This window comes from Acanthopagrus latus, chromosome 6 (genome assembly GCF_904848185.1).
Source record: "Acanthopagrus latus isolate v.2019 chromosome 6, fAcaLat1.1, whole genome shotgun sequence".
Lineage (NCBI taxonomy): Eukaryota > Metazoa > Chordata > Actinopteri > Spariformes > Sparidae > Acanthopagrus > Acanthopagrus latus.
In genome coordinates, this window is record NC_051044.1 from 24,607,543 (window position 1) to 24,634,960 (window position 27,418).

General features: G+C 43.5%; 1 protein-coding gene across 3 annotated transcripts in view; it reads left to right on the top strand.

Annotated features, from left to right (window-relative positions):
* The window catches only part of LOC119020426 (chemokine-like protein TAFA-1), a 121,176-nt gene that overhangs the window by 84,473 nt on the left and 9,285 nt on the right, over positions 1 to 27,418 (top strand). For all 3 annotated transcript variants that reach the window (XM_037099708.1, XM_037099710.1, XM_037099709.1), the window contains exons 3-4: positions 12,915 to 13,055; positions 26,701 to 26,825. In XM_037099708.1, the coding sequence (XP_036955603.1) occupies positions 12,915 to 13,055; positions 26,701 to 26,825 (266 nt within the window). The remainder of the gene's footprint in view (positions 1 to 12,914; positions 13,056 to 26,700; positions 26,826 to 27,418) is intronic.

The following is a 27,418-nucleotide window of genomic DNA, read 5'->3' on the forward strand; positions in this document are numbered from 1 at the left end:
AAATATTCACTAAATGTCAACACAATTCACTTTTTCCAATATATTTATTTTTTCTTTGAAGGGAGATTTTCTCCGGCTGTTTCCTCCATCTCTCCCTCTCTCTATGTATCTGTCTCTCTCTCGCTCTCTCGCTCCATCACGGAGCTCAGTGCATCGCTTCGTGCATTAGTATGCACACTGAGTGCAGTCACACTTTGATGTGCAGCCACATGATTTCACAGTCCACCCTGGTGGCACAGATCAAATTTACAGGTATGTAGAGGCAAGACTGATGAGGAGATTCAGCTTTTCATTTCATTTCTACTTAAGGCTTTCACAGTTACGAGACAATATCATGCCCAAGGTGCACGAACTCTGTGTGGATATTGGGTGCTTGTGTTGATACAAGGCTCTAAAAATTCAATCATTTGGTCATTTTGTCGCCATGACTTAAACTCACAGGAGAGTTTCGGCAGAAAATTGCTTGTATGGCTGAACCTGTGAACGTTGTTGTAAACATTTAATTAATTCTTTCTCTTTGTTTCGTTGCGTGTAAGTCTGCAGGTATAAGAAAGACTGACCTTGAGAATCAGCGTGGGCCCGAGTTCAACGTCCTGATTCTAATCTTTGTAATTAATGGCTACAAGAGCCTGTGTCATTCATTACCGCTGATATTTAATCTCATAGAGGGGGGATAGTTTCTCTGACTGAATCAAGGCATATTTCAATTGCTGATTGATTCCTTTTTCTTCAGAGGATGGCTGTGGAAGATGAAGTAATCACTCTCAGTCAAAAAAGAAAAGAGCGAAAGCCAGGCCTTTTTCTTTTCACGGAGCTCCAGCATTCAGCCAGTCAATTCAGCGTGCTCCCAGTGTTAGGCCGTTTGATGAGGAGCCAGCAGGAAGCTCGAAAATGTTTGATTGCAATATTATGTGTGCACACAGAGAAAACATGGCATTCTTATAAAAGCACGTTTTAATAAACCCTATTGATCCAAAAGTGGTGAAAGTTTGTTGTTGTCCTCGTCTCTGCGGGGATGTGCGATGGCAGCGTGTTAATGATAAACTCGTCAATCACGTTTATAATGAATCATCTCACATCTCATTGCGGCGGTACGCGGTTCATTTTTCTCTGTTGTGGCCCCAACAATGAAAACAGATGAGACTGAGACTCCTCTCCCACTTGTGTTACCACATCAAGATGTTATCTCCAGCTTAAAAGCTTATCAGGCCGACAGTAATGATATTGAGTGACTGAATTGTGTGTTTTGATGGATATCGCTGTGAGTAATCTGATGCCAAATTGTGTTCCAGTTCTCATAATGTTCCGATTTTAGAGTCTGCAAATAACCGCGCTCCCCTCCTCCTCTCATCCGTACCCCCTCCGACTCTGCACCCCGCTCCCACCCTCGACTCCCCGTCTCGCTTTTAGTCATTTGTCATAGCTGTGATTCTTTCCCACAGGTACAGAAGTAGGTTGAAAACCCATTTTGGTGCTCCGTGACACAAAATAGATTATCATTGTCCGATGTCTATTTGCCCCCTAGTTAATCTGTTGCACATTGTGTGCTGTGCTGTATTTTCAATAGTCTCCATTATGCTCTCTGAACCTGTTTTCAAAGGTACCCGCAATGCCTGACGAGGAGGATAATTAGCTTCTACGGTAAAGAAAACACCACCGAAGATGGTGAAAATGAATTGTGAATACTTTTTTCATCAGATCATTTTACACACAACCGTGGCTCCAATTAAATTTAATTATGTGTTGAGGTCATACGGAAAGGGTTCGCTGTTTGTGATGTGTCTTATGCTTTGCACAACATGTAGTTCAGAAACACTGGAAGGCCAGAGTGTTTCAACATGATCTGAGTGGCCACACTGTTCACTTGCTGGCCATTCTCCTCTGACGTCAGCTCAGGGAGGAAAGCTTGACGGCTGGGATAAGCTCATGCTGCCGTGTTGCATGTTGCAGGTCGGAAACGTAAGGAATCTGACAATTTGTTGCCGTTTGATCACTGACTTATACTAGGGCAAACACTAGATAATGTAGATAATCTCAGTATATAATGTAAATCACACTGGAAAGTACTGCAAGAAGCTAGAGATTTCTATTCTAAAAAAGTCCACCAATGAAATTAGAAAACCCAATGACAAACGACCGTTGTCTTCGATAAATAACCCCTGTGCCCTTTGATTGATCCACAGATTCATCTAACGAGGGGGGAAATTGTGAAAGGCGGGTGAAAAACTTCAGTCGCCCGCTCACCTTAAATAGAACTTCTTCAGTCGTGATGAATCGCAGCTTTTTATGACAGCCTCATGCTCCTGTCCTCTTCTTAGTCCGCGCACACTCTTGTCCTTGCTGCTATCAAGAGCAAGGTCAGCTGCTAAATGCCACATCTGACATCGTTACTCCGCATTGTCAAACAGGAGCGAAGCATTTAGCACATCGATTTTTCCTGGGAATGTGATCAATGTGCCGCCATACAATTATCATCTTGTGAATGTGTCGTTTAAAAGCCAATATCTGTTTTGATAAGGTGCTTAGTGGGAAACTCTGTCATGTACATGTCAGGCAGTGACACCAAAACAGAGGATACAGACGGTGAATCACAGAACATGTGCACGAGCTGTGGGCTGTTGTTAACAGATCTCTTGATACATCTGTAGGTGCAGTTAGCAGGACAATAAAGCATCCTGTGCATGCAGGGACAGGACTGCTTTGGATCAGCCAGTTTCAGGGCAAAAAAGGGTTTCTTTCACCAGCTTTTTAAGCCACATTCAGCCTGGAGATGTGTGTGCTGCTGGTGCATTTAAAATGCTGTTTGTGCATGCATATACAGTATTTACAATAAAATGAATGAATTAGTGAATACTTGAATGAATAAGAGTGAACATTAACAAACATACAGTGATATGTAGCCCACTGCCTTAATGCTAGTATTAAAACATGCAAACATTCCAGTGAGGGGGATTTGAGCCTATTAACAGTTATTGCATATGGGGCCCAGTAATGCAAAACCATGCAGCTCCCTGATTGCTCGGCTTCACAGAAAGTGAGCAGATTACTTCCACAGCAAAGTGCCATTTTCTCTACATACACTACTCTGGGAATTTTTGGACGCATCCATAATTTGATGTTAAGTGCCTGCTGATGCATTATGCATATTCGTAATGCATTGTGTGTGATCGAGGTGGCCCTCGCCTGAGCCTGAAACGGCACGCCGCCGCAGACCACACGCGCAGAAGCCGCGGCATGGCGTGTTTGCTGGTTGAGACAGCCGCCAACGCTGCATCACACCTCCTCCAATGTGTCATTCTGTGTCGCACAATATTCAAAATAGACCTTCGACCAGACAGAAGCTCTGATGTGTCTGACCCAACAATACCATAACGCATTTCATAGCTTTATTTTTAGCCATTCTCGGAACTTGTTTTTTTTTTTTTTTTTTTTTCCCTTTCCTCTTTGAAAAGGTGAACTGAAACGCATGGTCTGTGTTGAGGCTATTTTCCAGGGCTCACAGCTTTCAATTGTTTTCCACCAAAGAATGTCACTGTTTGAAGGCTGCTCTATGGTGCCGTTCAACAAAAACGGCAGCTCTGTGATTTTGAATGGACAATTTAGTTTCTCATTTCGCTATCCGGCTCTCATTTAGAGCGAGCAGTGACCTGTGTCATATGGACACTGGATAGAGGTCAGGCACCGCCAACTGTACTGCAGGGTGCAGTAAAACACACTACGTGCGGACGCGGCCGCACCTGCACCGATTGGATCCCATGGTTGTGTTGGTTTATAATGACATACACACACACAGCAGCAGCAGCAGCAGTAGTAGAGAAGAATAAAGTAAGAAACAAGAAGTCATAAATAGAAGTTTGCTGACTTTATTTAATGCGCCTCTTTATATGGCCGTGACAGCCTATAGTAAATTCTCTACAATATTGTTCCTGGCACTGCTCTACACTATTTCTGGCTTCACCCTCCTGTCATGGAAATAAGAAAAAGTGGGATGTAAGTGAAGGGACACGAGCCATCTCGCCCCTTTACTGCAGGTTTTTATTTTGATACCGCATTTAAAATGCAATGAAGTCCTCCTCCATACAAATATAACTGCCATACGCATAAAAGAGTATCCAACAAAGTTCTCCTTACACCTGAAAGACCACAGAAGTAGGTTACATCCTGCATATATTTACCATAATCACCCCACTCCCCACCCCTGCACCATTCGTCTCTAAGGTAACTTCTGAGAACTTTTAATGTGTTTTCTCCAAAGCGTTGTTTTTCAGTTTTTTTTTCCTTCACCTGACAGCTATTAGTTTTCATCGCCTTTCTGAACAGCCATGTGGGTAATAAAGGCTCGAATTGACATTTAAGCTATAATGGTTGTGTCGCCCTTCCCCTCGATGGGCTTGAGCTTGGCAGTGGGTCCTCTTGCGGCGGGGCTGAGTGCATGACACGGAGAGTTATATATGCCAGGGCATTACAGAACCCTTCTTAATCCGGTTTGTCACGCTGCTCCCTCTGGACTGGGGTAATTTCATGGTGCTGAACTGGTATTGATAGAGCCTTGGTAAATGAGGCACGCAGCAATCGTTAACTTTAATAACCATAAAGATGTGAGCATTGGAGTCATACAGGCCCACGAGAGGAAACCCATACAGGTGATTAAGAATCGACCAGGGCCGTGGCCAGCAGCACCTCGCATCTCTTATTTGTACTAATGGAATTACCTGTTAAAGATGTCAAGACTGCTACCCCCGACGGTGCAATCGCTGCACCGTTTTCCCTATTCAGTAAACCGAAGGCTTCTTCCAAGTCCCCTTTCATGAAGAAAACATGTTAAAAGCAACATGTGTGCTAAGAGCTTTCAAGATTTGTACGATTCTTTCTTTTCATTAAAGGGTTACTTCACCAAATTTACATACAAAAGTGTGTTGAGTATTACTACGTATGGGAGAAAAATAGTACAAAGCCTTTAGTGGCTCCACAGGAAGCTGCATATGATCTTAGAATTTGCCTCCAGTGATGTCATGTAGTGCTTAAGTTGCATTGTGGGTAATGTTGGTCTAGGGATGCACTTGCTGTAGTCATTATGGACAGTTTAAAAACAAATGATCAGAATCGATACAGCAGAACCAGGGGTATCACTTTTTTTTTTATTGCACACATTCTTTTTCTTCTTTTCAAAGCCTGGCACCTAAATTACCCACAATGCAATGTCACCACTGAGTGCCATCACTGGAGGCGCTTTATCAGATAACTTACACCACTTAATCGTACTATTTTTAACATATGCATTTGCATTCCCAGAGACACAGTCTTACCGTTACCCTTTAGTCAAACTCATTCATTGTAGGTTTCTGTCAGGTGGACCCGTCGTAACTGAGCAGTATTCAGTATTCTGTGAGACTATCACTAGATTTAGAAATAAGCCATACCAGCAGAGGGGGGAAAAAAACAACATTGATTCGTGTGACTCCAGTATAGCTGGGTCAGTGGTTCCTGTCAGTCAGCCTGAGCTCTAGAGTATCTTTCTCCCATATCCCCTCTCCCCCTCTCCTAACACCCCACCACCACCAGGTTTGCGGTAGCTCCAGGCACTACTATAGCTGCTATGTCCACTTGTTTGTCTACTCCCATTACTGTGGGTGATGCTGCCTCAGGAAGAAAGTGAAATCCAGGCCACGGAGGGGGTCAGGGAGAAACCAGCCTGAAGCCTTCGCACTGGCTGAGGTCAGACAACCCATACGGATCACTGCAACAGGGTGCTGATGGGCACTTGATAAACAGTGAATCCACTCCAGCCCCTGATGCAGAAGTGACACACGGGTCAAAAGGTTTTTAGATTGGATAAACAACAGTTAATGATGCCAGAGATTAATTTGTTTGTTGTTTTTTGAGACCGCAGCCGGCACAATAAAACGTCCCAGAGCTCATATTCCTCCCACTTCTTTTTTAGATGCGTTTAGATTTGAATGGTGCGAGTTCCTCTGCTCCTTGAGGCTACCTTTTTATTATTCATCGGCGGGAGTCAGCTCTCTGAGAAAAGGGCTTCCGAGTGAGAGCAAGTGGCCAGGGCTCAAGCCTTAGTGGACGATTTACTCTGCAGGGCCTGGAGAGCCTCAGTAGTCTATGTCCAAACCACAAGAGGAATGGTGTCATTTTTATGCTTTTACCAGCAAAGGGCTCTTCCTCATGTATAAGACACGTAGCCAGTGTCCACGTTAACACCTCCAGTTAGTGACATACATAACAGCATATCGCCTAATGTGGCATATACACGGGAATATGCACTATGCATGCAGGCAGGCCTCTCTCAACTTCACACATCTCCCTCATAGTCCGCAAGGCGCGATTCAGGAAGCCGTGAGGTCTAATTCTACTCCTCCCAGGGACTTCTCTTCACGCACGCTGTTCATATAAGATGCTCCCGTTACAGCAGCGGAGGAATTTGAGCGGTAAATTAGGGTTGTGTAATTTCTGATAAAATATAGAAACGGTATCAGTTGCCAAGAGGAAGGACATGAAAAGTTGTTCCCTGGCACTGCCTCTGAGGCCTCCATTTGGAATCCACTCGGCGGTGCTTTGTAGCATGTTTAAACATTATCCTAAGTAATCAGGGGGAGTGTTCATGAAGCTCCAACTTGATGTTTAAGTAATGAAAAGCTAAATTCTGATGAGCATCATTAAACATATATGCAGTGGGACAGCTGGCCCACAGCCACTTTGATGCCTTTGCTTCTTGAAGCAGATCATTAATATCCCCCCCCCCCCTCCCCCCCGAATCTGAAAACCTAATCGTGACAAACAGAATAGAGCTTTTTTCATTTTTGGCATATCTGACAACTTTTTAATCAGATTCATTTTACTATGTTTAAAACTGTGCATCACAAGTCAAGAAAAAGGGTCATTTTCCATTATGCATGATTTCACAGAAAAAGAAAGTTGACGGGAGAAAAAAACTCAATAAACAATCTGCTGCTTAATAAAACTTTGTGGGGGCTGGAATTGACTTCTCTGGCATGCAGTACAAAGTAACTTTGTTCGCTTGTAAAAAAAAAAAAAAAAAGAAAGAAAGAAAGAAAAGACATTTGGCTACTGCGAGAGTTTCAGTTTGTCTTCCAAATGTGCATCATTTTCAGCAATAATTTGAAATGCGGCTCTCGCTCTGCCGCTTGAATGAGAACGGACTGTCAAATTTACATTTCTTAGCTCTAGGCATGTCTACATTTATTTACTGACAATGGGAGCCATAATTCCTGTCGCCACCTGAGATGTGTAAATTGACAATTAGAAGTAGTGAGACGGCGGAAAGCTGTCAGTTACACAGAAGCACTGGGGAACAACAACTGAAACCCACTGAAAAAAAAGGAGGAACTGTGCAGAAGGATGGACTGCGGTTGATGCAGCAGCTGCCTGTCTGGCAAAACAAAACAGGCACTACAGCATGCAGGCGGAAACGTCTCATTTTCACCCGAGTGTGTACTGATTAAGTTGTTATGACGAGTCCTTGAGAGGCTTAAGTTTTCCCGGGTGCTGTGTTCCTTCCCTCGGCCATATGTCATTACTTAATAACTGCAGCAGCGAGAGAAGCAGTGTTAGAAAGGAGGAGGAGGTGACAGAAATGCTTGCTGATGGCGAGCCAGTGATTACAGCTCTTGGCCACTCTGCATAGATTATGGCTGTTGTCGCTGAAGCTGAGCCAAGGTGTAGTCAGAGGGTGTTCTGTGTTTGTTTGTGTCTTTGTGTTGACATGTCATGAGCACCTGCATTTATCGCCGTATCAAAAAATTGCCAGATGCAGCAAAATCAGAAAGAAATTGGCTGGCGGTAAAGTACGTTCCTCGTCACACAGAAGATAAAAAGAAACTGTCGCTTTCACTCCTCTGAGCCGGGAGTCTTTGGTTGAACAAACTGTTACGGGTTTGTTACTCTGACCTTGAGTTCATGTACAGGAATAATGCAGCCCGTCATGGTCTGTGTGTTGTCCCTCTTGGCGACCCATCCTTCAACAGCAGCAAAACACAAGCCTCCAGTAAGTTAACTTGAGCTAACGAAACACTGTTGAGGGTTAATTAAATCCTGACACCACCAGTGCTTTAATTTACTGCTAATGCAGTCAGAACATTTTCTGCTGCTGTCGCGTTAAAAGCATTAAACCGGTGAAAAACAAGCAGAGTTCTGTTATGAATTAGTAACAGGAAGGGCATGTGGTTGACAGTGAGTCTAGCATTTATTACTATTTTCATCCAAAATGTCGTTTTTTGCCATTATTTGACAGTGGATCAGTTTGAAATATTGCAAATGTCAGTTTTGTAAAGATTACAGGAGTAACTGAACAAGAAGGAGCAGCCACAGTCAGCTGCAGCTGAGAGGATGTACACCTTCAACTTCTCAGTGATGTAACCAACTCCTTTTACCTCGTGAATGTAATCAAGTTCCCTGTTACCACTGCATTTAATCTTGAAATATCGCCAAATATTCTGCCTCTACTTTCCTCTTTGAAACAAAATCCTCTGACATCGTATTATCTGTCAGCTAACGTTAAGGTCCTGACTCACTACATTAGCCCTTGTCGGGACAGTCGGTTAGCATCCATGGCTCTAGTCGGTGCTGTGTGTTGGCACCGGTCAGGCACTTTTGGCCTGATAGGCATGCAGAATAGGCAGAAGTTCATCGTTGCTGTAGTATTCATGATTTCACCCATTTAGCACGGCCACTCCTAATTTTTCTCTTCTGCCTTCACAAGTGCCATTTGCAACTTTCATCAGACACATTCTTGATTAGAAGCAGCTATATTAAAAAATAATAAATAAATAAAAAGGCGTAGAATGTACAAGCTTGTTGTCCAAAGGCTAAAGTCTTTGCGGTGTGTTCAGGAGCAGCTTTTCGGCCAGGACACAGGAGACACGACGTGACGCAAATCTTCAGCCTTGTACATAGTTTTTCCTTGTCAGTTTAGTTTCTCCCAGACTTTACTATTGTCACGTGAGAAGTGAAATGTGACTCAGCTACGCTCTTATTGCTGTTGCTTTGGTATGGAGTCGACACTTTCCGTTTTTTAATTGTAGCATCCATCAAGCATTGATTAAAAAAAGAACAAACGACAGGGCAACATAAGAGCTAACTCTAAGTCACACTTTAAACAGACTTAAGTACGCAAACCATGCAACATTAAAGCTACAAAGAACCCATTATACATGTGGATCACACAAGTATAACATGTAAAACACTACTCTCACTTTTTCAAATGTAATCTCAAGAAAATACCTTAATATGTATAAGTGTAAAAGGGTTTTTTGACATCTTTCCTTCCTGTGTGTAAATCTCAAACTCTCCTGTGGAACAGACTTTAACATGAAGTATGTCTCAAGCTTACGTCCGTTCTCCCCCTATCTATCTCCACATTTTACAGCCTCACCTCATTAACAGCTCCTAATTGGCCGTTGGGCTAAGCCGAAAACAATGAAGCATTGATTTCCTTAAACATAATCACCTCATCCAGTCATTTAATGGCTGCTGTCACTGTGGGCCGCCGAGAGAAAAATGGCCAGTCAGTGGTCCCATCGATGCCCTTCACCTCCCCTCACCAAAGGCTAGAGTGCACCGCCGCCCACTCCATCTTAGCAGGTTGGTTTAACCCCTTTAGCCGCCTGACAGACTCCAAGCACTACATCCATCACAACCTGCAGTCACGTCTCAAGTTGTTGTAATCCCACAATGCAGTTTAATGCACACACAGCTACTGTTGTGCAGTTTGGCAGAAAGCATATAGACTGATAGACTGGAATACCACAGAGCACTATGTGCATTAATGCACAAACAATCTGATAGAGGCCCAGATGCACACACACCAACTCGGACACAGATAATGGATGGTCATTTACCCGGCCAACTACCTGAATGGGATTACATCTAGTCCAAGTGACCATTTGTCGTCTAAGTGGCTCCTGTGACCGACCCAGTAGAGTCATCGTGAAGCCATTTACTCTGCTCTCCCCTCCACAGACCAGATGGTTCATCGTGATCACACTAATGTCCACCTGGCTGATGGCTAGACTTCACCCCATGGCTGATATGTGTGTGTGTGAGTGTTAGGGATAATCCTGAATTCTGATGGCAGTGATTATTACAATGAGCTGTCTAAATTTTTCACGTTCGGACTTAAGTCTAAAAGTAAAACACAGCACAGCAGCATTTGTACAAAAGGATCACTTGTCCTCCAAATCTCTAGACAAACAATGTATCCTTTAAATTAAACGATTATTTTTTTGGAAAATGGTGCCATATTTTTTGTACAGTAAATCACTGAATGTGCCTGACGGGGCAACAATGACTTTTCACCTCTTTCAGCTGACAGAGACTCAATACTGGCCTAATTTACTGTCCGTTGTCATTGCTCTGGAAGTTTAGACTTACTATAATTCAGAAGAACTCTTACATTTACAGAGCAAATGTAATTGAAAAAGCTGTCAAGGTGGCAGGTGGCACATCCCTGAGTCCTTGTCCACAACTCCATCTGATGATATCTCTGTGTCTCTTTTGCGGTACGGCATCTTATGCGACGTTATGCCTGTTTAGATTCTGTCATATTTTACATGTTTTATTTATGATTATGGTATCATTTGATCATGAATAGTCTTATTGAAGTGCTGTATTCAGATACACTTGAGATTTTAGATTTTAGAAAATACCCTTTGTAGAGATTCATTTTCACTATCAGATAAAAGATGTACAAGAAAAAATAATATTACAACTGGTTAAAAGTAGCACAACTAGAACACACAGTTATTCCTGAATCACTTTTTATACCATTGATGCAATGTGGCCACTGCAGCGAATCATTCAAAATGTTAAATGATTTTCACTTATTTAAGAGTGAACACAAACTTCGAGAAAAAATCCATAACTTTGTGAATACTTTTACAGCTGTATGAGCATTTACAAAATATTGTCCATTTTTAGACTTGAGTGTCTCTGACTAAAGCTCGCAATTTTTTAATATTTGATGCATAAACTTGCCTGTGTAAGTCCCACTGAGGAAATTAGTCACAGATCAGGACAAGTCACATTGCATTCAAGTCAGTGACGTGAATATGACAGGGGTTGTCTTTTATTGTCCCTTGTCACATGTTTGCTGGTCGCCCCTCGGTGGTGCTAACCTGTAAATCGGGCACTGAATCTAGCCGAGGGGACTGAACCCGATTCAGTATTCTGCGATGCAACGTAAAGTCCTCACTTATTCAGAGATCTGCTTTGACTTGAAAGCAAGTCTGCAGGTCAGGAAGCTGTCAGTAAAATATTCAACAAGCCAACACATTGTGGGGTTTGGGGTTTTAGAACACTCAAGGGATTTTTCTCCTCACTTTTATGGTCTGTGTTCTGCCTCCTCGTGCCCAGAAATATCCAACAACAAGCGCTGAGAGAGTGACATTAATACTGCACGACAGCACGGTCCAGCAGGACTGCAAATGTTTGCCTTTTAATCCAGGACTCGACGGCCTTTGGTCTGGCTGCGGCAGACATTGATGGGAATGGGAGAAGAAAACTGTTGCCAAACTTGTCGAGGCTGCTGGGAGCTCAGTTCCGTAATTCATGACCCAAGCCATTTCAAACATTTGCACAGCCAGCCCGGCTAGAGAAACACACACCGGTTGTTGTCATGCCAGTGGAGGCAAATGCATCCTCTCAGTGCAGCAGGATGTTCTCCTTGGAAGCTGGTTTCGGCCGAGTGAGATAAGGCTGAAACAAGATGAAATGTGGCATTTGGTTGTCTTAATTTCTTTGTGCACCCTACCCATTCTGTGGATTGGAGAGAAAAAGTTCTCCTCTCCTCTCCTCTCCTCTCCTCTCCTCCTCTCTTCTCCTCTCCTCTGTCCGGGGATGAGCTCCAGTTTAATTGTTGGACGCTGGTGTCTGTTGCGGGTGGCTGTCACGGGAAGATAAAGAGTTTTTCCTGGGGCATAAGGAAAGGGGAGAGCGGTGATGGAGGGCCTCTCTCCTGCAGCTCCGCTGGCTGCATTAGCCCCACGCTTTATAATTGTGTGAAGGGGGCACTTCCAGTGGCTCCCTCATTACTCACTGGCATGGTCAGTCCCTGGCAGCCAGACACACCTTGTCCTCTAGCTCTCTCGCTCTCTCTGCCCGTCTCTCTCATTTCAGGATGTCCCTCAGCTCCATCACCCCCTTTCCCTCCCCTGGGCAATCTCCTCTATTGTTATTTTGACCCAGTACCGCCGACGGCACATTTCGCCTTCTCTTTTCACAGAATTTGTTTGACATCCTCTTTTGTCAGAGCGGGACCTATTGTACAGCGTTTGCTCTGACTGATGTCACCTATTCTTTGGAATTAATGCTTTGGTGCAGTGTAGCCTTAGACCGTATGGGCCCAGTCATGTGACTCCAAAGCGTCAGCCGTCACAGTGCTTGAGTGAGGCCTGTGACTGCCTGGTCTTCACTGGAGACACTTGGACAAAAGATTCATCCTTTGTAATCGTATCGACGACATATGGAAGCGATCACGGATGCAAAGGCAGGCACATTAATACATAACGAGTGCATGATGTGATCTTCATCATGGGCTGATTGGTATGGAGTGAGGACAGCCATCACCGAGTGCGAGGCAATTAGATGACATAATTGAGATGCCTAGAGGGCCAATTTGTTACACATACTTACAGAGGAAGTGCCCACTGATTGTATTGCAGCGCGCCTCACATGGTGTGGTGTGAGGCAGTCGAGCGTCCTGAAACCTATCTGTCAATCGCATTGCGGCTGCTCTTTTGCATTTTTTGATGTTGATTAAAATAAAAACAAAAAACATGTGCATACAGATGAGGAAACCTTTCTGCGTAGCAGCTTCAGTTCATGTCGGTTGTCTGTAAATCTCTCCGTGTCATGTACTGACCGTCTGTGTCTGTGTCTGTCTGCAGAGGGAGGTACGTGTGAGGTGATCGCTGCCCACCGATGCTGTAACAAGAATCGCATTGAGGAGCGTTCCCAGACAGTCAAGTGCTCCTGTTTACCGGGGAAAGTTGCCGGGACGACACGCAACAAACCCTCCTGTGTGGATGGTGAGTCAGCCTGAGTGTTTTGATATTGTGTATTTATTACTGGAGGCTCTAGTAAATCCATATCTGTCTGAAACCCGTTTGACTCAGCGCTGAAAATTATGAACAGATTGCATCCAATATGCCCACATTCAGTGGCAGACCTTGTGCAACTTTTATTTGTCATTATTACAGTCTTTCCATAACCCTGTCTTTACCGTAAAGGCATTTATGTTATTGAAAGAAAGATTTTAATGACATTGGCCTCGGATGAGTCCTGTAACCCAGGGTTTTGCATAGTCATCATCATTAATGTTTGTTTTAAGTTTAGTTTAGTGACAATGTTTTTTGTTCATTTCTAGTATAAAAAAAAATGTTTTCATGTCACAGTGTCATGAAACAAAAAAGGATATGACATTGCAAAGAAGGTCATCTGACTAAGAATAATGTATTAGCTAAATTACATTCAATCAGAATTCACTTCTGAAAAACAAGAAAAAATAGAGAAAAACTGCATCTTAACACACTGAGGACACTGTGGTCAAAGTACAAGAGTATTAGCATCAGAATTAAATGTATAATATGACAGGATTACAATAATTGATGCATTATGTGTACATCACTTTTAGTGCAGCTGATAAATGTGGAAATAATTACTTTAATTACTTTATTACTGCTGTGTGGCTTAATCTATAATGAAATATCATGATTATAAGTTGATTTATATTTTTCAATCTAAATCTGATAAGTAAGTAAAGCTGTCAGATACATGTAGTGCAGTAGAATAATGAGGTAGCATAAAATTGAAATACTGAAACAGACAATGAGTAGCTCAACATTGTACTTCAGTACTGTGAGTAAATGTACTCAGTTACTTCCGACACATTTCCAAGGTGTGACTTGAACTCATCAGCAATGAAAGCAGTTATTTGAAAATATTAATCCATCTTATTCTTTAATAAACACCTCCAACTGAGCCGTATATCATAGTCCAATACATCTTTCTCTACCGTGGACGTTTCTTGGGAAAAAAAAAAAAAACACACTGAAACATTGAGAACCCTGTGGTGCCGTGATGCTGGGCATCATGGGAGATAGAGGATGATCCAGTTGGGCTGTTGAACTCCTGAGTGGGGAGCACGTTGCGGATAACATCGCCTACGGCAGCTCAGGCTGATGGAAATGAATAACTAATAAACACAAGTCAGGGACGCTCCAGGCTAGTGCACCTGAATTACCTCAGCTGAGAAAAACAATCAGGCGCAGGCAGCTCCACCGAGGGGGGAAAAAAAAGCCGACAGGAAGTCACAAGTCTACTGAGACAGAACTGCGATGGCCCCTTCGCTCCACAGAGCTCATTTACTGCTCCTCAGTCTCGATCTTTGCACCCCCACCTTCTGCAGCGATCAAAGTCATCTCTCTGACTGCCCTCTCACAAAGAAATGACACCAAAATATCTTCATTTTGAGGGATGTTACACGAAGGGCCAGACAGTGGGTTTCACAGGGTTGGTTAGCCATAGCTGACACTCAAGAAGATCCTAGAATATGGATTCGATGTGAGCCGTGGATAAGACATAAGAACTTTTTCTTGGTTTAGTGAAAACTTGGCCAGAACCCTTAAAACTTTCCAGTGATCAGTGGATTTTTTATATATATATTTTTTTTCCCTTGAGACATTTTGTTCAAGAAACGGATGTTTGCCCTATGGTTGGAGGCATCACCTGAATGAAACATTTTCCAATCTGACCTTGAGATGCAGCTGTTTTAGCAGAGTGCATTGTCCTTGTTCGGAGAGGAGCACGACCAGACACTCCTCCACAGCAGCCAGCAGACAAGAGACAAGAGGAAGATTTTTGCATTCATTCAGATTCTGTCTCTGTCACTGAACTCAGCGTAGACAGACCTAATAACGTACCTGAAAACCTTAACAGCCGACTGAGACATTTCCTTGCCAGCAAGTAAAATGGACAACATAGTTTTTAAGATAAAAATAACATGTTAAAATAGATAGGGAAGAGGTAAGGAAATTGATGGACAGAGATAAACCAATGAGCAAATCAAAAAAAATGTGAGACGTCCTTAACACTTCATGCCTCTATGCCTCGGGCTCCCGCACCGAGGAAGTCCTTGCTGTTGGTGTATTGATTAACAGCACTTATAAGGGCAATGGTGACAAAAATGGAAATGACAACCCACTGAGCAGCAAGCCACACCACTGAGCACCACTGCACAGACAGATGCTCGAAGCACGGCATTTTCATGAAACCACGGCTGTCTATGCAGTGGAACGCACAATTTTTTTTTTTGACCAGAGAAACAGGAGGGCTATGATATTGTAGAAAATCTACCTCTACCAGGATGCACTACACCACACAGCACAAAATGAAATGAAATTAACAGTGAATCTGTGGAGAAAATGTACTCAGTGCTGGGAAATTATCTGTCCATGCAGCAGGATGATTTTACTCAACAGGAGGTCTTAGATCAGGAGGTCCAGTGGGCTCTGAAAGTGTTACAAAGCTTACAAATAAGTGGGAAAGGGCTGTTTCCTTTTTTTATGGGATCAAATTACTTCAGATCATTGCTGCATCACAGTAATAAGTGAAATACATCGTGTAACACTTTCAAGTAGCATCATAATCATTCGCACTGAGTAATTTTCCACTTAAAAATTGGTGTGTTTTTTCTCGTTCCTTGGCCTTTTATTTTTAGTTTGCTGAAATGACTGTAAATCAGCAAACACAGTGTGTTACATGTTTTATTTAATTCCAGCAAACTGTAAAAAAAGATTTATCACCAAAGAGCAAGAAAAAAAACACCAATTTAGTTGGAAAATGCTCCTGATTATACTGTTTTCTGTTGAAAAAGAGTGGTAGCTTCTAATCCAGCTGTTTTACTAGTAGGTTTCTCAATCTCAGAAGATCTCTTCATTAACTGAGGCATAAAAGACACACAAACTTACAAATAACACGATAAGTATCTTAAATCTAAGATTTTACATCCTGGCAAGCAGAGACATTTTTATAGTTCACCAGACCAATAAAATCGGTTTTGCTCATCCGTTTTGAAGCGGCAAAACAATATGACGGCTGGCTGGTGGCAAACAATCTCATGTTACAGCTCAACATCACACTAAACTGTAATGTCTCGTGTTTCTGAAACAATTCAGGGGAGAAATAGGCTATGCAGTCAAAGAAACATGTTTTTGTTTTTTTTTATTTGATCACCACTGCCTCATTTTACAGTTTGGTTTGAGTATGAGAGCAAAGGAAAGGTGTCTCTCTCTCTCTGTCTCTGCTTCTACTTCTATCAATTCTTTTTCTTTGCAGTCCGTGGTCATGTGAATACAAAAATGCATCAGTACAATCTGAGTTTAAACCACAGCCTTATGGCCAGATGATGCAAAATGGGGGGGGGGGGGCTCTGGATGTGTGCAACATGGAGGACAGCTCACCATTGTTCAGCTGTATCCACCACCCACAGTGTAATGGTTCAAATCAGGTTGGAAATCTGCTTTTTGTTTCATTCCCTTTCAGGTAAACTCTTCTCTCAGAAATGTTATTCTCTTTATTTGGGGCCTTCGCCTCCTCTCTTGGATAATTTTCACCTGCTTGAAAGCGAATCAGGCTGTGTTATTTATTTAACACTGAAACCACCACGGGATGAGGGCTGAAGGGCAGGCGAAATGATTATGTGATTATTCATAAGAGCTCATTTGTAGTCGGAAGTGCCACGCATTGCAAACACGGCATTTAATTAAAGGATCTTTTTTGGTTAAGTGTGGAAAATAAGTGGACACTGGAGGGGTTTGGAGCACCCCGTCCGAGCGCTTGGATTATTTAGGAGGGCTAAAGTTGCGAGTGTTTGTCAACCGGGCCCTGCAGGCTGCCGTAGCACTGTGTGAGGGATTATAGACTGGCGGAGTCAGTGGTCTGTCCCCTCAGCAGCACAGCGGCCTGGCCCAGATGGAGCTTTCTCCCCAGGTCCCGGCGTTATTAATGTTCCGTCCAGATGAGAAACGATGCCGCAGCCCCGCTCATCTTGCCGCCCCCCCCGGGGGACACCTGCCGCCACTGTACCATACACAGGTTATGTTCCCACCAAAAAAGAATGATAATAGAGAGAAGAAATTCACAAAGAATAGCCAGCGCTCTGATAGAACAAATCAAAACTACATCTTCAGAGGTCGTTTGGTTTGGACACACATGCAGAGCCTGGAGGAAGGGAACGCTCCTTTATCTTTGGCCAAATTTGCAGAAACGGGCAGTCTCCCTGATGTGGTGTATTAACGGTCATTAGCTTCAAATTCCAACATCAAAGCACACGGTGAAGATCACTCCCATTGTCCGGCGTTTGCCGCCTCATGCGTACGGTGGCACGTGCGGGGTTTGTTTCAGCGGCTATCGATGACTGTTCGGTGGTTGTTGTTAATATATGGGGATGTGACGACAGCTTGTGTAGGGAGGTGTCACGCTCAGTGGGGGTCTGCTGTCAGATTATCCCTGTAGTGGGAATTGATTATTAGCTTTGACAAGGAGAACTATGTCCCAGTTATGTCAGGGCCAACGAGGCTCTTAGTGAGGAACATCCCTTTTAACAAGTCAAACGCTCGCATCTCTCCAGCCTCGCTGGGCCGATCACATGCGCTCAGATTAGGCGCTCATCACTGCACCACTGCCTTCATCCCAGTGCGCGAGACATGTAAGCCCTCAGCCACAGCGCAGACACACACACACACACACACATACACGCACACATACTGTACATATGCACTCGTTTGCTCAGCACATGCACGCAGATGCCCTAACATGCACACATGCTACCACTTTGTGTCGTCATGTAGCCGCTGTAGCAGTAAACTCCTTCGACAAGAGATGCACGCAGATGCCCGCCCGTCGCTGATCACTGATGGGGAATGAACCCTTCTGTTTGGCTGCGGGCGCGTATAGCTGAGCATGACAGGTTGTCATGGTACATTTGAGATACATCTGGGGGGGGAGACACATGGACGATACTTGAGGGGGAGGGACAAGACGCACGGCGGTTCTGCCACACAAATTACTGGTCAAACAGTGCAGAATATCATAAACAAGATGGAGTTTGACAGTCTTTAAAATCTAATGGTCCCATTACATTAGCGGGGATGTAGTTTATCAAACAAAGTGCCTCCTTATTGGCCAACCTTGTCCTTGAAGGTGTTTTGTAAGAGCTTCCTCATTAGTTTAATTGCTTGCATGGATAGCAAACGTCCAAACGGATGACACCCAAGAACAGCTAGGCGAAAATCTCACCCTCCTGTGATAAAGCCTCCTCCAGTCCTCTCTCTCCACTCTCATATTGTTCCATGGCCCTCTGCTACTGTGTGTGGTTGGCACATAACAGGCAGGTGGATAATGCCTGAGGGGACGGACAGAGGGAGCACATCACATTGTACGATTACTCGTTTCTCTTACTGACAAACGCACACCGAGGCAGATGCAAGGAGGGCCTAACAAACAGCAAAAATCCTCCCAGGTCAAAAAAACACGTTCTAGTCTTCGCGGAAGTTGAAGATAATGACTGTGAAGCTGGGTTTTCTCCTCCATCTTTGTCACATCTCACTGAGCTCGCACCACGGTGACGATGTGATTAGACTCGAAACCTTTAACCTGCCAGGGGAGCATCTGATCCTAAGCTGGAGTTGAAATGTCTCCTTAGTATCCCCCCCCTTTCTCTTTTAAAAGTAACAGCTCTCCTCTCTGCTCTCACTAGTGGGGTAACAAGTCTGCTGTTGTGCTGAGAGAGAAGTAAAGACGCATAAGGCAGATCTATGTCAGCTGTCAGCTTTCGTAAATCCTTTTTGTACCCACATAAAGCGAAGGAAATATCCACACAACAAAAGGAGGCATTGTTCATCCATTAATAGGCAACAAGAACACACACACACACACACACACACACACACACACACACACACACACACACACACAGACACCTACTCCACAGACGCGAAGTTCCACTCACTTATTGATGCTCCGAATGCACACAGACACACTCACACAGGAATAGCAGCATCAAATGAAACGCTTGGATTCTGCAGGGCTTTTATTGTAACTGTACATTCTAGTTTTACCAAGATGGATTTGTGGCCGTGCATACCAACAGACCCTTTCTGTGACATTTCCAAGAATTAATTTGAATTTAAAAAGCCAAAGTCAAAGTAATCAAATGAAAAATTACGGCAAATTCTTCTTCAGGTCTTGCGGGTGCCGGGGTGTCTATTTCAAATTCAGAAATTTCAGAAAAGCTGTGTGATTAGAAAGCCAAACGATATTTTCTGAATAGCTAATCAAACCCCAGCTCTCTCTTTTCTGAGGGGGGCAAAGATTAATGCAGAATAATAACTCTGTGAAGCCGACCTCGAGTTCAGGGGTCCGAGTCTCAGTCCAGCTGTAATTATACACTTGCTTCATTTGCTTCGTGCTCCTGTGACCCTTTCAATACTCTACTGCTGTTGCAGTACCCGGCACCTTTGTCTCATTAAGATGGAAATGTTTTGTTTTTTAATCAGGCCGTTCACTGTAACTCTCTCTGCTTCTGTGCGTGATTATGGGAATGAAGGACCGATTGAGTGGCCGTTTTGTTTGCTGAGTAACTGAGTCACCAGTGCACTTGCAGAGCAGTGACATAAACTGATCAGGTGAAGGCCCCCCACACACCGCCCAGGCTCAAACCAACAGCCAACTGCCTTTATCCCACCACTCTGCTGCCTCTCGTCTGACCCGTTCGGCAGAAAAGTTGAGTCCGAGTCTCCCCAAATGCTTCAGGTGGCCTGGTGTGTTTCGAGCTTAAGAGGGGAGACAAAAGACATCCTGGTTGTAGTGCCTGAATGAGTCAGTGAAAGAAAAGAGGTGAAGCTGGTTGTTTCAGGGAAGCATCAGTTCCCCCGCCAATCCAACAGAGTGGAATGAGAATTTAAAGCTTAATCGCTTTCTGCTCCAGAACTCGACTGAAGGCGACTAATTTCAGTGACATCATCAGAAAGCCGGCGTTTCGCTATGATTAATTCAAGTCCGCCGAGTGTCACGCAGGCCACTTCAAGTTAAGAAACATTAACTATTCATCGAGCCCACAGACACGTCCTCACTTTTTGACACCGACGGAAATCATTTCTCTGCCTCATCCGTCAAGGTGCTCAAACATTCTGCTACCTGGCAGGGACGTGTCAGCGGGTTCAATCCATCACACGGGGCTGCTCACCAGAGATCTGACAGATGCACTTGTAAAAGGTCCATCGCTTCATGTTTTTCAATCCATTCAAGTCCCAATCTAGGTTGTTTGTCCATCAAAAGTGCCAAACTCCAGCCGGCTGCATGGCCAACATCTTGAATCAAACACTTCCAGTCCTTGTTTGCTGATTATTCCGAGCCCATCTGTCATATTTGACAGTGTGCGGCAGCTACTTTATGTTAACACGTGAGGATTGTGTTAATTGGCGTTGATGCCTTAAATCACGTTGAAGGCTTTCAGCTTGTAAACAGATGGATCTGGAAATTAATAGTCAGGCCAGAAGGGGTGGTTGGGACAGTGGTCAGTTTACAGCCCTCCTCCCTCCCTCCTCCTCCCTCCTCCTCTCGCGCCCTGCAGCAGACACAGAGGATGGCTAAAGTTTGCTGATGCTGGAACAAAGGTTATACCCTCCATGCTGACGGCTGCACTGGGAGTAGTTAAAGTAAAACGACTGTTGGAGGTCAGCGGTCACCAGAGAGTGATGCATGGATCCCGGCCCAGAGATGGCTCTTCTCCAGTGGTCAAGGTCAGAGCCAGCCGCCCTGGCCCGAGTGCAGCCACAGACATGAAGTGTGTGTGTTCACATTAGACCCGACTCTGTCTGTCTGTGTTTTATCCTCGAGGCATTCGGACCAGACATGACGTTTACAGTGCGCTGCCAGGTTTTGCTCGTCTTCCACATGTGCTGACTGAAATAGATTTTTGAGGCAAAGATCAAATTTGAACATGAATATTTATAAGATGCGTTTCATAGTCGCTGCTCATTAAAGTTTTACTCTCCTTTTAGTACAAGACGAGGAGCTGTCAAGATGTTAATTAGGGTTGTGCATAAGTGCCTTTTTTTTAAGTTGGCAGATCATCCTGTCTGAGCTTTATTAACATTATGGTGGGTTTTTTTTCTGTCTTTCCTTTTGAACACAGACCTGAAGCCCTGCTCCAGTTTATATTGTCTGCTGTGACTTGTTTTCCGGGCCAGTGTTCTGAAGGCTACTGAAGCGCAGCCTCATGGGCCGTAGTGTCCACAACATTTAAAAAGCTGTAATGAGGCAACGTCATTGCTTTTTGCATTGCAGACATATTTCAAGACATGCAAATACAATGCTTTGAAGCATTAAATGTTTCTTTAGAACAAACACGTTTAAATACAAATACAAATAATGTATTTTTATAACTTTTTTTTTTCATTAAATATGTTTCACAAGTTTAACTACCACTAAGGCTTTGTTCACACTGCAGGAAAATCAGTGTCCATTTTGTTATTTAGTGATCTCAGATTGGATTTTTGTGTCCAGACATCACCAACCGATCTGCATTGGTTGCTGTGGTAACAGGCGCCAGTCACCACGTACACTGGTGATGTCGCTTTCCAGCAGGGGAGCTTGACAAACGTCGCCCGAGCAGACTGTTTATTTCAGAGTGACTGTCCAGACACTGTTGTTCTGTGTGTCGTCCTCGGCTCTGCTGGTAGCAGCGTGGATTCCTCTCTGCCGCTCTGATCCAGGCAATCTGGATTGGATGATGCCGTTGTGTGTCGCGCAACACAAAAGACATCTTCATATCCAATATTAGCAGCAAGAGCATCCAGACTGACTGAGACACATCTAGAAATCTGATCACTTTTCAAACAGCCTCCAAATGCAGTTTGGATCTGATTTGCAAAGATTGCATTTCATGTGGTTTTTTGTTGTCCAGACTTTCTAAAATCAATCTGGATGTGTCCTTGATGTGCCAAAAAAAGATGTAGGTGGGCAGTCTGAATATTAACGCAATATACGCAAGGTGCCTTTTCCTTCACTTAAAAGTTTATTCTCATTGCAACGTGTGCTGGAAGTTATAACTTTCCACCTCACATTTGTCTAAGATGTGAACTGGACCATGATTGGGCCTCAAGATGTCACAAAGTCTGTTTCTCTCACAAAGTCTGTTTCATACGTAAAACTCTTTTCTTCAGGAACTTGTTTGCATGCAAGATGCACTGTGTTGTTTGAAAAAATACATATAAATCTCAGAAAGGTAATATTTACAATATATAAACTCAGGAGTACTTATTTTAATTTTAATCGAATAAATGAGTCTTGGTCAGAGGAAAATAAGGTCCCAGAACATTGTTCAAATCCAAAAAGGTGGCAGGGTCCGCCACATTTAAACAAAGTAAAACTGAATAACATGATGTTGTACTTTAAGGTCATTTTGTTTATTTAGTTTGTTTAAGCATGAAAATAGAAAAATAAAAATATCTTCTCCTGTCTTCCAAAAAAGACATAGTGCAGCTTCTAGAAAAGACATAATTCATTCATCTAAGCATAACAGTATAACTCTCAGGTCCAATCCTAAAATCCACACTCGCTTGCTTTGATGTGCATGCTCAAAAAGCAGAAATAATCAATGCAGGAGGGCCCTTTCACACAGGCTTTCCAAACATTTGAGGGCCAGCAGAGCACTTGAGTGGAAAAAAAAAAACTAATTTGAGCATCAAAAAGATGAATCTCAGAGGAACCCTTCATAGCCAAAGACCTTCTAACGAAGAAAAAAGAGGGCGCAAAGTTCACATATGATGAGAAACACTGAGCTCCTTTGTTCAGATCGTGACGATTTGTCATCCGATTTGACTCCACAACACATCGTTATTAGCACCGACTACTCAGCAGAACCGTTGCTGCTCTCTTGATCTGCGGGTTTAAATAAAAACTCATACACAACAAAGACACCACTAACAACACGGAAAAAGCACCGGTATATTTTAATGGACAAAACAAACCGCAAAACAATGTTCGCTGTCAAGACAAACAGTGAAAATCAATAATCCAGGTCAGGCAGTGAACTATTGAACAATCAGTTGGCATTCTGACTCCCCCCCCGTTCAGAAACATTGTACAGGAATTTAATATCAGACATCACGGGAGTAAATAAATAATAAAGGCAACAAAGAGCACTGTGAGAAAACTTCACAGGCCCGTGTATCGCAGCCGTTTTGTAGACTCCCCGTGTATAAATTATCTATGCTCCGTGTGCGCACATTTCCGGCCGCAGAGAGTGAGGTGAATTCAGCTCTGCAAAGTACAGTAAATATCATTCAACTTTCATGCAAAGCGGCTCTCGTGAGGCAGCGTTTTTAATCTCCTGCCTCATTTTCCGCTTCCCCCTTTTTTCCCTCCCTCTCCTCTCCCGGCTTTTCTCTCTGGTTCCATTTGAAGGAGCTGATTTTTGCTCCGCAGGTATTACTCCACCAGTTTCAATTGCGGGTTGGGTTCTGCATTCACATTGCGGAATATAAATCCTTCTCGGTCGGTGGCATAATGAAAAACAACTCCAGTCCTCCCCCTCGCTCCGTATAGCGGGAAGAAGGGGGCTACACAGAGTGGCAGCGCATCATCATCCCTCGGTAGAATTGATTAAACGCATCTCCTCGAGCCTCATCATAATTTGCCACCTAACGAGGACTTCCAGCTCCAGTTGCGGATGTTGCACCTACAACACAGCCGAATGTAAACATGATTGATGGTGTGTAATGCATATTTAGCCCATGGATGAAGACGGAGGGAGAGAAGGGAAGATAGATGGAGCTCGCTGGATAATGGACCAACATGTGGTAATTAGTGGGTAAGGTAAACAGCCATGGGGGGAGCCAAAGGGCAGGTTCACCGCCTGTTAGTGGATGCTCTCGTTCTGGCGGCGGGCTTCTTCAGGGGTTCACGGAGAGAATAGCAAAGAAGGAAGTCAGGAAAGAAATTCGGCAAGTTCACTGAGCAACAGTGGGGTGTTACTCTGTGTCCAGTCTGCTCTCCGGCATATATTTGTGTGTGAGTGTGTGTATATGTGTGTCTGTACACACAGAGCCGGAGCACGTTTTGTGCTGCGAGGGACTGCACTTAAACCATCTTCCTCCATCAGTTGGAGACGGCATGTTGCTCATACTCACAATTGATTGGTGGTTGGCCTGTAACCTTGGCAACAGCAGGCTGGAGGGGGGAGAAAAGAAAGCATTTTTTTTCCGAAAGGTTCAAAAAAGTGGGTTTGGATAATGAAAACGGCTCCAGTTTAACTCATTGCTCTCCCCCAGCTGTTTGACCTTCACGTTTCACTCTTAAGTCTCCATGATAAAAGGAGGGAAGCTATTTAGAGATTCTACTGCATCCTACACGCTGAAAGGATTTCTGTGGGAGGAACGATCATCTGATAGCGGCTTAGAACTTTTGCCGCGTCACGCTCGCTGTCAGTAAACGGAGGAGTGTGAAAAACAAAAAACAAAAAAAAAGTTCTTCACACATCATGGTTTATAAATGAACCAGGAGCTGACTTTGAAAGACTGGTTTAGATGTGTCAGTATGATTTAATTCAAAGGAGAGAGTTCCCGCTGCAAAACGGGATGCAACATATAACACTTCTTCTGACAACACAATTTTCACACTGTTTCTCTTTGTATATATCTTTATATTTATACCTTTACCTTTATTAGCTTCAAACGGTGTTTTAGGGACCTTATTTTCCTCTGACAACAGCTTGATTACTCATTGATAGGAAAAACATGCGTTTGTACCATTACCTCATTGATATTGTAAATAAAAGAGTTTGACTTTCTTCTCCAAAATGCCATACAAAGCTACTTTATGTTAGAGAACAAGTTTCACTAACCATTGCTCTGATTACGATGATGCTTAGGATGTTTTTTAGGATGCCAGCACGCCCTGTTTTTGCTGCAGTCTCGCTATTTTTAACCCTTTCCCCCGCCGTGCCACCGATTAGTAAGTTCCCCTTTAAATCTCCCGTTTTCATGCTGATACAAACCAAAGAGGTGTTTCTCAGTTTCTGCGTTGGATTTGTGCCATGGTATCTGGCAGTTATGAGGCAGAGGTGAGCGTGCACGAACGACCCTGCCGGCGCTTGTGACCGACCCCTCAGCCGCGCTCGGTTTGCCGCTGAAAGTGGACGAGAGAGTTGCCAAGAAGAAGAAATACGCTTCCACAATTTCCCCTCCGCCCGGTGCGAGACTTTCCCCTTCGCTGACCTTTGCCTCCTGCCCCACTTGCTCGTCCTCTTACCTCCACTCTGCAGACCGTAGTCCTGCGTCATTTTATCCTCCCTCTTGTGCTTTTCGAAGGTCTACCTGGCACCAATGACTCCTCACTCTCACAATGTCATGATAATTTTAGCTGTTGACTTTTGTTCCCTTTTTGTACATTTTTTAATTCTGTTCATCCATTTTACCGTAAGCTATGAATTCAAGATGAATTGAAAGTTATTTTACTCTTATATCCTTACTTATACTGATTCTATGTATCGGTTTTTGTTGAGAGAAGGCTGTTTCCCAGAACACTTCCCTCTTTTTCACAGCCTCGTGTTGGCAGGCATGCTCATGCAAGTATCATGTCAGGATTATTATGACAGGAATGTGTCAGTCTTCTGCACCCCATCAAGTGTTACTGACATGAAAACTATTACAATTACTATTAAGTGTTCATCTCAGATGAGTTGCAAATGTACAGGTGTGGAAGAGTGTGGATGCACAGTTTCTCATGTGATTAATTCAACATATGGACCACGTTAATTAGAGTAACCAAACTGTATTTATACATTTACACCTTCTACATGATGTCTTCAAGTCAAACAACATAAAAGCTGATGTTGGTAGCATCTACCACTGTCAACATGAACACACACACACACACACACACACACACACACACACACACACACACACACACACAGCTCACCCGGAGACATGCGTAGAGAAGGAGCAAAGGAGGGAGGGAGACCTTGATGAGAAGATGAGAACATATTTGTTTTTGTCAGCTAGCTGGAGGAAGAATTTCAGTCGATGTTAATGAGAGGCAATTAGTTTTGATTAAAAACGAGATTGCTCCCCTACATGCAATGTAGCTGTATCAAAACAAAATAATGATTAATTTCTGTTGGTAGAAGACATTATTGTCAACAGCAAAAGTACCCATGCAGCAACGATACAATTGCTCTGAGGCCGGAGAGGAGGAAAAACATTCATTTAGGGACTCGGCTGGATGTTCCTCTGCAGCAGCTCATAATAAAGTGTGTGGGTGCTTTTGTATGCCGTGTCTACACACATACAAGTGTGTCTGTGTATACTGTGGACACACAATGTGTTTGTGTGGGAGGTTTCTGACTACGTTGAACTTTTGGTGATCATTCTACCTCCATTATAAACTTTGGCTGCTCCCAAATGTTGATTATTCTATGTTTCTATTATTAATTGACTTTTAATGTTTATTCAAGATTCATTTCATATTTAATGATGCCCCTTGGCTTTATCATATGTATCTACCGAGTTCGCTAGAGTTGCTTTACTACTACCAGTGCTTCTATTGTCACTTGTGTCCACGTGAATCTAACGGCCTGTGTTATGTCTCTTTGCTCCCCTCCCCCAGCGTCCATTGTAATTGGGAAATGGTGGTGTGAGATGGAACCGTGTCTGGAGGGAGAGGAGTGTAAGACTCTGCCTGACAACTCTGGATGGATGTGCTCCTCCGGGAACAAAATCAAGACCACAAGAGTGAGACCTCCCACACACTCACACACACTTGAGCACACCTGTGTGCATGTGTGTGTGTGTGTGCATCTACAGAGCTGCACATGCAATGACCAGATGCACACGTACACGTACAGTACATGCATACGCACGTGTAACCCAGGCATACACACTAGGACACTCACACCATTTCCAAACAGTACATGCCAAACCGCTATACAGGTTTCACTCGCCTATGAATGTTCTTCTTTAAGTCCAAGAGAAGAGGTTTACTCTTCTTCGATTTAAAGGATACTGTAAGCTCACCCAAAAATAAAAATATAGTCATTATCTTCTCACCCCCATGCTGGTGGAAAGATAGGTGAAGTTTCATAATCCCCAAAATATTTCAGGCGCTTCATAGCATTCTAGTATTCTAGCAAACAAATGAAGTATTTGTGGACTTGTTTTAAAACAATGAGAAAAAAAAAAAATGAAAAAAATAAAACATTCATCCACACTGTCGCTGCTAGGCTAAAGTCAAGTCGGGATCTCTGTGTTTCTGGAGATTACGCTGATGAGCTGCAGGGAGCCATTTTTGTATTTTTTTTTTTTGTCTTGTTTTTGTATGCAAAAAT